The sequence below is a fragment of the Mytilus galloprovincialis genome, chromosome 2, assembly GCF_965363235.1.
Source record: "Mytilus galloprovincialis chromosome 2, xbMytGall1.hap1.1, whole genome shotgun sequence".
Taxonomy (NCBI): Eukaryota; Metazoa; Mollusca; class Bivalvia; order Mytilida; family Mytilidae; genus Mytilus; species Mytilus galloprovincialis.
The window spans coordinates 22068745-22082571 of record NC_134839.1 but is presented as its reverse complement, the minus strand read 5'-3'; the positions used below and the strand labels follow the sequence as shown (position 1 = coordinate 22082571).

The 13827-nt window shown below is 31.1% G+C and overlaps 1 protein-coding gene across 12 annotated transcripts in view; it reads left to right on the top strand.

Moving 5' to 3' along the window:
• LOC143063126 (transient receptor potential cation channel subfamily V member 5-like) overlaps positions 1–13827 on the top strand; it is a 41128-nt gene that overhangs the window by 7524 nt on the left and 19777 nt on the right. For 5 of the 12 annotated variants that reach the window (XR_012974945.1, XM_076235095.1, XM_076235096.1 and 2 more), the window contains 9 exons: positions 1539–1712; positions 2265–2454; positions 2983–3136; positions 5558–5602; positions 6013–6033; positions 8268–8369; positions 10475–10624; positions 11193–11275; positions 12244–12436. Coding sequence is in view for 11 of the 12 variants with exons in the window: in XM_076235095.1 (XP_076091210.1) it covers positions 1539–1712; positions 2265–2454; positions 2983–3136; positions 5558–5602; positions 6013–6033; positions 8268–8369; positions 10475–10624; positions 11193–11275; positions 12244–12436 (1112 nt within the window). In the remaining variant the exon portion in view is untranslated. Of the gene's footprint in view, positions 1–1538; positions 1713–2264; positions 2455–2982; positions 3137–5557; positions 5603–6012; positions 6034–6811; positions 6827–8267; positions 8370–10474; positions 10625–11192; positions 11276–12243; positions 12437–13827 lie in introns of all 12 variants that reach the window. The other 7 variants (XM_076235103.1, XM_076235105.1, XM_076235102.1 and 4 more) reach the window with 4 other exon arrangements.

Genomic DNA, 13827 nt, shown 5'->3' with positions numbered 1-13827 from the left:
GGTTTCAACTGAGGCACTACACAGGCGTCGATAGGCGTCATTATGGAGGAAAGGGTTAAATTATTACATCTTTTTGGGTATACTTAGTATAAGGCCTTTGAGACTTTATTTAGGGTAATTTTCATTTAACCTTTTATTGGTTTGGCTATGTACAAAAAAAAAATGTATATGAATTTTGTGTCTTAAAGAATTGATTTGCTCCCAAATGGAAGTCACAGTATACATTTCAAAGGGTACACCGTTAACATAGTGTGATATACATGTAAGCTCATCAAGCCAATTTAAGTACAACATTGTACTAAGCTAACTTTGCCATGATCTAATACATTGTACTTGTGTTTAAATATATCAACACATTGTACAGAAATAAATATTGTTGGCAAGAAATTTCTTCAGTTGTATAACAATGAATATAAAATGTAAAAGTATAAAACAAATAGGCTAAGATATAAAAATAGCAAACTATTATAAATATTCTTGTGTAAGTTAGATATATATTTGTTAGAAACATGAACGTGTCTGATATTGCATCAGTAGGGCTAGCAGTAATATTAGCTTAAAACCAGCTGTTGTGAATTTAGTCCATGCTATTAATATGTTGAATATACATTTTATATTGTATCAAGTGATGGCATGGCATTGAATGTTTCATTTAAATGTTTACCTTCCTTATTGTAAAGTTTGTATGTGTTGCAACAAATCACCTTGTACATGTATGTGAACTTTTATGAATAATGTCTTTATACACACTTCACCTTTTTACGTATAATTTTAATGTACTTAAGACTTTCGACATAATTTTTTGTGTGCAATGCAATTGACTCTCTGGTTTGTCCTCCAACTTCCAGAGTTACATTAACAGGCGCAGACGAACAGCCTTATCTATATCAAAATTGACAAGAGAAACACTTATGAACATCAACAAATGAGAACCCTTTTACAACAGATTTCTGACTTAGGACAGCTGGTGCAAGAAAATGCAGCTGGTTTAAATGTTTTAACAGGCGTCAGTCAACCTTCACTTTAGCATGAGAAAGTGGTATAACATTACAACATAGAAAAACACTATGCTCCGCAAATAGTAAAAAAGTACCATAAGGACCAAACATTCGGTTCCACAGCTAGTTTGATCTATGACACAATATTGATACAATATGTAAAACAATTGCAAAAAGATGTTTATGTACAGTTTTCTTTAGATTTTTAGGACTTTCATCTTTTTAAGCAGAATTTTATTTGCAGGTTTTACTGAAGATGTTATATAATACTTTACCATTTAAAGGAATAACAATATGTTTTGAAATTTTTAAAAACAGTAGAGTTTTATTGGTACAAAGTTTCTGTATGAATTTTAATCAAATACTATATAACTTTAAATTTAGTCTGTAATAAATATTCCTGATGTAAAATCTTTTTATTGTGTTATATCACATGTAACTATAATTTCTATATAAATCTAAATAGTCTATTTCAAGTTTGAACTTTTTGGTCAAAATTGAATTGTGTGTTTTTAATAAGATTGTTATTATATTTTTCAGATCGTAAATACCGTGTGGAATGCTGGGATATTAACCAGAGAGGTACCGTTGGGGAAAACATCCTCCATATGTGTGTATTACTGTCTACAGCTATTCATGCAGATCTTGCCAAAAGATTGATAAAGGCTTATCCTAAATTACTGAATGATATTTACCTTAAGGATGAGTATTATGGTATGTCTGAAATAGATAAAAAGTTACTGTCTTTTAATTGAAAGCAAAGGGGCCTTGCTGGCTGAATGGTCTAAATAGTTGAAACTACTGTAACACTAGCCTGTCAACACTGAGATTTGGAGTTGAAATAGATAAAAACTCACTGTATTTTTGAAGTGAATGTAAGAAACCAAACAGTGTAAATGAAACTGGAAAAGTCATGTGTCAAGGACCTACATTTTGTATTTCTAAATCATTTACATTTGCATATCAAACTTAGTTTCACAGTGAAACCTTTGTGAACTGTACTGTTTTATAAACTTAAAACATTCATCTTATAACATGTATAAACTGCAAAAAAATTGAAAATGTTTATTTATTGATGTTCTGCATGTTGACAGGAGTTAAATGTCTTTAATGGTAAATGGAAAAAGAACGAACTTTTTTCATTAAGCTCAAGACAGCCCATAGTCACTTAGGAAATAAAACGCTCAATACTATCATACTTCCAGTTAATTTGTAAATTTTCATTGTCCAAAAATCAAGTGTGACTTTATTTGTATGTATTTTTAGGTGAGAGCGCTTTACATTTTGCTATTGTAAATGAAGATCCTGCAATGGTTAAATTTTTGTTGGATCATGGGGCTGATTATCATCAGAGAGCTACAGGAAATTTCTTCACCCCAGACGATCAGAAGGAATCAAGAACAGATTCGCTAGAACATGAGTGGGTGGACTTGTGTGAGAAAACTGATTATGTAGGGTAAGATTAGTGTGTCTATAGGTAGTATCTCAAATTTTGTCAAAAGCCCTGTTATTAGAAGAATATTAACAATGAATGACAGCAAAAAACATATACTCTCGCTATCAAGAATTGTTCTTAGTCTTTTGTGCAATGCCTCAATCACTTAATCTATCTTTTCAAACTTTTTGTTTGTTTACATAAATGAAAAAATTATGGTGAAAGGAGGATGTAACTTAATGATTTTTCTATATTATAACCTCCTGCTAACATCTTGGGTTTTTAAAATAATGTTAATGCAGAAAAAAATATTGAATCAGCCTTTATTTTATATACTAGTATAAGATATAGATAGAATAACTATTATATAGTCTTTATCAACCTCTGTTTTAAAGAATGTAGGTAAAATCTCAGACACCTTATATAGATAGATCAGTTAACTTGCATGGTCATAAGTACAAGTAAAGGACCAGCAGCTCACAATACTTCTTGTTTTGAACTTTACTTTCATTCAACTTATAAAAATAGATGATTTTTATATCCAATTAGCCATGTATATTATGGAGAATATCCTTTGAGTTTTGCTGCCTCCCTTGGACAGGAAGAATGTGTTCGTCTGCTTTTAGCAAAGGGAGCTAACCCTAATCTCCAGGATACCAATGGCAACACAGTTATGCACATGTTGGTTATTCATGATAAAAAGGTTGGTATATACACATACTTGAAATGAAGAAAAAAGTATTGTTATCGGAAAATTCAACATAAATAATGTTGAGGATTTATGATTTTATATTTTGTATCATACCTGCAATTCTAAAAATACATAAGGGAAACATGACCTACTATGATACCTTGTCAATCATGTCTATCTGCCTTTCTGTCTTTCACACAAGATTGTCATTTTAATAAATCTTACAATTAACATAGGAATTAAACTGTCAGAATTATTCACACATTGTGTATTAGTTCCCTCAATATTTATTAGCTATTTCTTAAAAACTTATTTTTAGGATGACTGAATGCAAACCATGGACTTTACCTCAGTTACAATTAGGGAAGTTTGCAATAACTTCAGCAACAATTCAGTTAACATAGGAATGGCTCAGACTTGACAAAAAATCTTTCAGATATATATTTAAATTTGGAGGGTTTCCATTTTGCTGCTTTTTTTCTACATTATCCTTGTTAACTTTGGAAAGGAACAAAAATATGAAACAATAAGTTCATACCATTTATGATTGTTCACTTACATATTATTTCTTTGTTTGGATTCAAAAGTGAGGGAAACCTGGCTTTTGTCAACTAGATAATTGGAGAAGGTGTCAAAATTTTTAAAATTTAAATTCATTGATTTGCTTCATCACAAATTTTTAGATAGTTAAGTGTCATTTATATCTAAGGAAATAAGAGAGTGCATAAATTCATTTGATTTTAACTAACTTAATTATTCAACCCCAAATTTTTTGTGTGTACATGAACTTGAATTTTGGTGAATATATATTTCAAACAGAATTATTTTTCATGCAATGTAAGAGACATGTTGGGCTTATGATGTGTTGTTCATGTATGTTGATTATCTGTCTGTGAAGAAAAGAAATGAAGCTTGCTGTCTTATTTTGTTGTCATAAGGTCATTTGTGCCGTTTTTATGTTGGTATTTTTATGGTATTCAGGCTATTGAAATTTTGTCTCATGTTGAATGGGTTTCAAAGCTTAGATAACTAGAAAGCATGTATGTTAGATAAAAAAAGAAACACTGAATAGCTATTCATAAAATTTTCAAAATAAATACTTAAGTATGAGTACATGTATTTGATAATTGAAAAGTATTAAAATTAATTGTATTGATAGGACAAAAATCTTATTTATTGTCATTGATATTTAATAAAAAATAATTGATTTACCAATAATAGAATTCACAGTTGAACGGACAAGAGGTTTGATCCTTTAGCACTTAATTAAAAAGTCAGATTTTGATGTTGTTGTTTGAATTCTGATTAATTTTTTCAACAGCTTTATAACTTATTGTGTCAATGTAAACACTGATTAAAAAATCATTTGGAGCAAAATATTTTTTATCACAAATATTATATACGCACAATTAAATAGATATGAAAAATTCACATGGATGCACAGAATATTTTTTACTTGTTCATGTATAGGTTGCACATAGCAAAATTTTGAGAAAACATTTCATGTTCCTTTTGGTATTCTTTTGTGTCATCGAGGTATAGTATAGCTAACGTCTACTTTTATTAAAAAATAACCCATTCGTTATAAATAACCTGAATTTTTAAAATGTACTGTTGCACTAGCCTGCAAACACTAGTACTGAAGTTGTTTGTTTTCATCCTGCATGTGGTAGGTTTGCTTTACTTTAAATTGACTTAGGGGTAGTCAGGTATCCTGCAGAAGGTTAGTGGTTCTCTCCAGACACTCCAGCCCTTTCACCATTAAAATCTGACGTCCATGAAATAGCCAATGATGGTGCTGAAAGTGGCATTAAACACTTTCCAATCACATTTAGAATATATTATCTTATTTACTATGTTATTTAACTTTGCAAAAAAACCCATCATAAGATAAACCTACATACAACTTAAATGGTCATCATCATCATATAAGGCTTAATATAAGAAAATATGGTGATGTTATGAGGTTGCCAATAAGACAACTATCTTAAACTCTATAACTTGAAATGTGCCTAATTGATTATTTATCAATTGAAATACAAGTCCAATACATTTATTTTTTTTTAACTTACTATCATTTGTTGATCAGCATAACATGCTCTCTAATATTTGACTTGTCACTATGGTTTGAGTCTGAATAACGGGCCCAGGTTCTGGTTGGCTAACATGTCTTCCTTTGGACTTTTACCATTTGAACAAGAACATTGATATTCCTTCTCAGCGTTTCAGTCTAGCATAAACAGGGTTCATATTCAAATCACATTAATATAGTCTTGTCCCAATATGTCTTAAATAATTGCCACTGGAAGACAGCCTGAACTAATCAATTTCTTTTTCCTGGCATTTGTTTTCTCCTCTTACAAAGGTTATCAGTTTAATTTACCACCTTTTTATTTTATTTTGAAAATAGGGTATTTCTTTTATACTTTTTAGCAATTACAGACTGAATCACGAAACAATGGCTTAATTTCAAGCAAGGTAGCAATCTTTTGTGTGGGTCTGTTGAAATATGTGTTCCACAATTTCCTGATATTTTTCCTGTTTCCATATACATGTATTAAATTTTCTCTTACTTCTTTTTAAGAATGCTCACCTTGTATTAATTAAATCAGACAAATTAATCCAAACTTGTTTAGTGTTACTGCTGTAGTAATTTGTCTTGTAAATTTTAAGGATTTTATAAATTCACTGTACCATATTTTATACACCACAATAATAATGATTTGTCTTTATAATAATTTTATGCACTGTCAGTAAATACTTGTTATACCATTTATATTTTGAAAGAGCCATTTTTTTCTTCGAGTACTTGTATGTATTGAGCAAGCTCTTAAAATTATATATATTTTTCATGTATACTTATGTTTAAAATGGAATTCTATATTCAGTCTAGTGGTGCACCTTTAACGGTAGGTTTTTCCTGTGATTACAAGATTGTGTTCTCAGGTGTATATATATATATATATATATATATATCTTTGCAAAAATATTATAAACAGATATTTTTTCATGGTGACATTGAAATTGAAATAATCCAACCATCTACTAGCCTCTTTGACTGTAACTTTAAAATTACTGTGAGATTGAGGAGGCGATTTGAAAAGGAAAAAAAAAATAAATGACTATGAAATTATTTAAAAATTGAAAGTTGTTTCAATAAAAATCACTGGTAAAAAATAATGAAAGTTTATAATTTTAACATGTGTTTTTTGGCAAGTTTAATTTCATTATTCAATATTTACACTTTACACATACTCCTTCTTGAAATAAATTCAATAGATTTGTTGCAAAAGGGTTATAAAATGTTGGAGCATTTCAAGTCTTGTATATAATTTTCATTTTAAATATCCACAACAAAAAATTACTAGTTTGTTAAATGGGGTTATTTGACAGATGATCAGTTTGGAAAGGCTGTCATGAGCAAAGAAACAAACAAATGTTTGATAAACAGATCCTCTGAATGTATTTGGGGATCTCTTTTTTCTTCTTCTTAAGAATCGTTTTCAACGATACCTCTATATGCAAAACTGTTATAAATTATAATCTGTCAGATTTTCTTTTATGTGAACAATAAAAGTATGAAAATTGTATGATCATGATGATGATACTAGTAATTTTGCTGTTGTTATCATTGTATACTTCTAATAATGACATTCATCTTAAAATTGCAACTTGCTTGGATTACAGCACGCACAGAAGAAGGTTAGCAGACTATATTTATATGTCACTTATGCACTTATCAAAATTTGTGAAGCATGGAAAAAATATTACTTTATATAATAAATGAAAACTCTGTCGTTCAAGAGTGACAGAGTTAAAAATTACAACAGAAAAATTAGTAGACTTATGAAAGGCTAATCAATGAATACTCATAAGCACTAAGTTTTCATTTGTCTGTAGGTCTAAAAGTTGAACAAGCATGTTTTTGAGTACACTTACTTTTTTTACCATGTGATTGATAAGTGCATAGTATATGTGGGTAAATATACGACATATGTGTGTGTCATACCTAGCTATTGTACAAGGTGATGGTTATCACTAATGTGGCCATGAGTCAGATCACTGTTATGTATTATTGCTTTGCTTGGTTAACAGAAATATGTGTACTATCTTGCTAGAATATTATTTCATATTTATGTTTTGGGTTCTTCCAAAAAATATCAAGCTACAATTTTTTTGTGTATAGCATGTTTTTATGTTTTACATCTGTTGTTGGCTATTTTGGAAACGTAGGGATGTTACTGATATTAACATAATTAAGGGATATATGCACTCAGCATTTCTCTATAAAAATGTGAACTATACCATGATTGATAGATTGATTGCTTTTGGTTGCTCAAATGAGTGGTGAAAGATACCAAAGGTGACAACTCATAAGTCGAAACATTAACTGACAATGCCATGAAAAAAATAGAAAAGACAACATAGAAAACTAAAGCTGGGCAACAGGAACCCCACCATAAACTTAGGTAATCTCAGGTGGTCCAAAAGGGTAGTCAGATCCCGTTCCACCAGTGACATCTGTTCTGTTGCTCATTGGATGTCTAGGCCCCCAATATGTATCACAATTCAGTAGAGATTTTAATAAAATTTGTATAAAAATGCTTTAAACTGCTTTAACTAATGGCTACATGGGGCCAAAATTTTAACCCACTTTACGGTTACATTGCAAATACAAAATGTAATTTAGAACATTCAAGGTTTGGGTAATTTTATAGCTTCATTGGTATTTTTTATATAAGATTTAGCATTCCAAGTCCGCTTGACTTTTGTCTTTTTTTTGTTTAATATCTTAAAGTACTTTATTTGTATGCATTTTAATTTATTTAGTGGCACATGAAATTTGTATATTCAAATGTTTCTTTTTAAGATATATGTATTTGCTAACGTGAAAATTTAAATGCATGTGCTATCAATGTTAATGTAACTTTTTGATTCTCATGAAAAATGCATTTTTACTATAATAGATATATTTATATAGAGATTACAAATTATATAATAATTAGGCAAAATGAAAAAAATGTATTTTGTGCTAATAGATAATTAGATGTCAAGTTAGAAATACTCACAAAACAAATTTTATGAATATAGAATGTAAAACTTTCACAGTTTTAGCTTATTTCTGAATTTTATTTTTTTCCAGGAAATGTTTGACTTGTTACTGAATATGGGTGGAAAGCTTGATATAAAGAACAGACAAGGTTTAACTCCCCTTACTTTGTCTGCAAAATTACCAAGAAAAGAAGTAAGTGTTTAAATATAGACAAATGTTTAACTCAATGGACACATTTACCACAACAGTTTTTGGTTCAGAGTGAAACTGATATTGGTGGTAACAAGACAAATCGGCACCCAGACAAATCGGCACCCAAGTCTGAAGACATTTCGGCACCCATTTTGGACATATCGGTATCCGGACAAATCGGCATCAAGACAATCCGGCAGCTCGTTTTTAAAAATAAATTCTTTATCAAAAATTAAAGAATTGTTGCCTAGATATTATAATTTGTATATAAAATATGCATTACAAAAAGAATAATCATCATTTAATTAAACTCTTAATGATTATGTTTGTATGAATAAAAATTATCTAATTAAATCATAATTGATTGTTAGATATGTTGTTGATCGTTGTTGTTTGAATAAACATTATTTAATTGAATCATAATTAAATCATAATTAATTGTAGTTATGCATTAATCAGTATTTTATGTTTAAATCTAATAATTCCTCAATAAAGATCAAAAGTGTATATAGCTTGTGTTTGCAGCTTGTGTTCTCGTTTGATCCTTACATCTGTTAAGACAACACAATACTTGAAAACAATATTTTATTGTTTTAATATTAAAATTTATTGTTTTAATATTAAAAGCCATAAATATAAAAGCGTGTGCAAGCCATAATGAGTAAATACCTAAAATCATATATAAAGGTCAACACTTATGGGATACTCTTTATAGATAATGTTGTTTATTACGACCGTAAAAAAGGTAAAGAGATTAGCTCTGAAATTGATTCAAGTGACTCAGTGGTAGAGACTTCTAGTCAGGATTCGGATATGGAATCACTAGACACCACTGTCTCAGAAAAGTCTTCCAAAAAAAGGAGGATAGGTTCTACTCCACCTTTCAATATTTCGTATAGCCAAGCAGTAAGATCTACGGTGAAACGCAAACCGAAAACCATGGTCAATACTAACACCCCACCATCTAAACCTAAGAAATACTTGGTAATAATGCAAGCCCAAGAGGTAGAATTGGGACAACAAAATCCCATTAAAGTCCAAAGACTTATACAGAGTCTAGATTATGGTACACCAAAATGGGTTAATGGTACAAGAAGAGGTATCATCATAGAATGTAATGATAGTTTCTAATTTAAAAGTATTTTAGCTACTCAGAGACTTGGGGACTGGCAAGTAAAATGTACTGTTCCCAAGTCTCAGGAATCATCCATTGGTTGCAATTACAACACTCCTATGGACTTGACAGAAGAAGAAGTCTTGGGAGTGTTGAAAGTTTACAAAGTGACTAAGGTCAATAGATTAACTTACTATGACTCTGTGTCGCAAACAAGGAAACCATCAAAAACCATGAAGTTATACTTCAACACTGCACAATTAGTAGAAAACATAAATATAGGCAGTGGCGTAGCTATGTCATTTCTAACACACTAAACATGCAAATTGAGTTCATGCCCTTATACATAAACAGTTCCAGGAAATATTAATTTTTGGTTCACTTTATTTGGATCAAAGATAAATAATTGATAAGGTGCCAATTTGTCTATGTTAGGTGCCGATTTGTCTATGGTAGGTGCCGATTTGTCCGAGTACCGATTTGTCTGGGTGCCGAACTGTCTAGAATTCGAACTGTCTAGAATTCGATATTGGTACAGATTTTTCTAGATTTTTGACTTCAACTGGACCTGCAGTCGGAAGAAGTTGTTTTCTATGCCTATTTCAATTATAAACAAGATCAGTAGTTATATGTCCACTGGTTTACACTATTTGTGGAAGTTTTAGGCCTCTTAAATTTGTGTGTCAGACATCGAAATGGAAGCCAACCATCTTCCCAGTTTAATCTGATTTCAATTTTTGAAGTTTGTATTTGAGCTCAAAATTAACATTCCAACAGAGAAACATGACTATAAATGGTGTAAGATTGAGATAACATGCATACACTATGAAATAAATGTCATAAAGTTGACTTCCAAAAGTATGGAGTGCCATTTGAGCCAAATAACGGTATTCATGGTATTCTGGGTACAGCCGTAATATTACAGCCCCCACATGATAAGGGTTAAGCAAGAAAGCATATCATTTAGCTTGAATTTAGTTTTGTTTTGTAGATGTATGAGCATATCTTAGAGAAAGTTAGAGCAGTGATGTGGATTTATGGCAATGTAACTTGTGCTGGCTATCCACTCAAATACATTGACACCATCTCAGAAACAGGGGAAATCAATAAAGATTCTGTTTTAAGTTTAGTGGTTTATGGGGTAAGTATCCACTCAATAAGATAGACACCATCAGGAGAAATCAATAGAGATTATATTCTAAAGTTGAGTTATATGAGGTATGTGTCCACTAAAATAAGTTTAACATATGTAAAGGTAACCTCAGAAACTTGGGATTTCAGTCTATTGCACAGGTAAGTACAGATAATCATGTCTAGTAAGGGTATAGTTTTTTTTTATTGTTGTTAGATATAGGAAGATATGGTATGAGTGCCAATGAGACAACTCTCCACCCAAATAACAATTTAAAAAAAAGTAAATCATTATAGGTCAATGTACGGCCTTCAACATGGAGCCTTGGCTCACACCGAACAACAAGTTATAAAGGGCCCCAAAATTACTAGTGTAAAACCATTCAAACAGGAAAACCAACTGTCTAATTGTTGACTATTTCCAAATGATATTTTTTTAGTCATGAATATTTCCAACTAGTTGATATGAAACTCTTCAGCAGATCTATATCATGTAAACCTTTAAAGTTTTGCCACAATTTTCAAAGAAACCATATATGAATCATGTTGTCAATTTAACTTGTTTTTTGACATTACAGGAGCAAGAAAACCACCTGAGTATGATGGATGGTCTGGTTGTTAACTTATTGAAGGAAAAATGGGTTACGTTTGCAAGGTTCAGGTATGAGATGGTTCAAGGGTCAGAATCCATTCACAAATCCATTTTGCTCAAGTCTGCCAAAAATGGGATTCACATATTATCAGTCTTATTCAGCATATTACAAGAATTTTATTTAAAAATAAATGCTTTTATTGTTCTTATTCATCCATCCAGACTTGCCTGTGCTAAAAAAATGAAGGTTCGTTTTTGTTGAGCCTGCAACTTTTGTGGCTGAAAGCTAACCATAGGGATAGTGATCTGGAGCGACGTCTACGGTGGTGGCTGCGGCGGCGCGTTAGCTAACTTTTTAAAAGCATTATATTTTAGAAGGTGGAAGACCTGGATGCTTCATACTTTGTATATAGATGCTTCATGTTACAAACTCTCTGTCAGTAAATGTTCAATGTCCTTGACCTCATTTTCATGGTTCAGTGACTACTTGAAATAAAAGTTAAGATTTTTTGTAATGTTAAATTCTCTCTTATTTGACCTCGACCTCATTTCTTTGATCAATGAACAAGGTTAAGTTTTGGTGGTCAAGTCCATATCTCAGATACTATAAGCAATAGGTCTACTATATTTGGTGTATGGAATGATTGTAAGGTGTACATGTCTAGCTGACAGGTGTCATCTGACCTTGACCTCATTTTCACTGTTCAGTGGTCAAAGTTAAGTTTTTGAGTTTTGATCTTTTTTTTTATACTATATGCAATAGGTCAACTATATTTGGTGTATGGAAACATTTTATAATCTATGTCAGTCGCACAGGTTTTATTTGAATTTACCTCATTTTCACAGTTCATTGCTTAGTGTTAAGTATTTCTGTTTTGGTATGTTCCTAATTAATAAGCAATAAGTCAACTATATTTGTTGTATGGAAGAATTGTTAGCTCTACATGTCTTACATGTCTTACAGCTCTACATGTGTTTTAGATGATTTGTGACTTTTGATGTTTGAGCACATTTGACTTAATCATTTTCTGTTACAGATTTTATCGTAGATTTCTGGCTTTCATCACTTACTTCATCATCTTTCTTGTGGCTTTTGCTTTGAGACCCGGAGAAGATAAATGTCCTGGTACTGTACAAACATTTAACCAGACAGGAAATGGTATGACTAATACAACCAGTGCTCCGGCAGATCCATGCTTCCTCCTCAAAGCTTGTGATACTAATGACAAGGTAGGCCATTATCAGATAAATTGTTTTTGGGGAAGACGGCTTCAAGCCGTCAATCCCCAATGGGGTTGACCAGAGTGACATTCCCTCACATCATTCATTTTGTTTTTATAGTGTGAAAAAACCCCAACAAATCTTACTGAGAATGATGAGATGGGGAGACACAAATGAATAAATTGACTTTAAACACTTTTTTACACATTTCCCTTCTGTTTCTCTCAAAATTATCGTATATTGAGCTCTCCTTTACACTATTTACGTTTCTTTTACAATCCGGAAAAATCAGTATTACGAGATATTCTAAATATATCCAACCTACATTATATTTTATAGTGACGTCATTGTTGGAATGCCACACTACGCATAAGCAGGGATATCCTTCACTGGTTATTTAAATCATTCTCAAAGATTGTGCACTTATTAAAAAATAGTATTTGTTAAATTTAAACATAATGATGTTTGCTGTAGATGATTCAAACATCAACATGCAATACTTTAATTTGTAGGTCAACAACTTTCAAAGTAAACAGGAAGTCCGAGGGGCTACATGAGATGGGGGAGAGAAACGATCTTTTCCATTTTTTTCTGTAAAACTCTGTTTTGAGAATCTTCCTCCAATTCAGGAGCACCTCAATTTTTGAGCTAATTATCCATTAAAATAAAGACTTAAAATGTGACATTTAGTATATGATAAGTAGTCTTCCATTAAAACTTAATTTTGTGTACCAACATAATCATTGTAATAGTTACAAAAAAAATTACAAATGTTGCATTTTGTAGTTTAAACCTATTTATTCTTGAAATTTTACAAATATTTCAAAATGTAGGATTTGGAAACAAGCTTCACACAGTTTACATCAATCATATTGCTATTTTTATTAGTACCTGTATCCCTGTGATGAGAGATGTAACTGGGAACTTTATCAATGGAAATTTAAAACTGAATAGATTTTTCAGTCCTAACTTTCTTAAGAAATAAATTAAAAATCTGTACTGTCACAAAAAAAGGAAAATGGCCCTAGCCTGCAGTTCAGTCATACACTATTAAGATTTCAAAAATAATTGTAGTTGTTGTTAAATGACAGAATTCAACTAGTTGAATTTTAGATAATTAACTATTAACTTTAATTGAATGTTTAGATTTAGAAGATGCAGATCTCTTCCATTGGTCTAAATTGAATCCTAAACTAAAGAAACGAAATTACATTAAACTACAATTGATTCCAATAGTGTCAACCTTCCACATGTTCTAGCTGTTGGTTTTTTTTTCATTCTTTATATGAAGACTATCAAAAGATAACCCCCCCCCCCTTCCCCCCAAAAAAAACATGAAATAGAAACAAGGGCCGTCTTTCCCCTCAGAGCATTTCAGCTCTTTGATTACTGGTATTTAA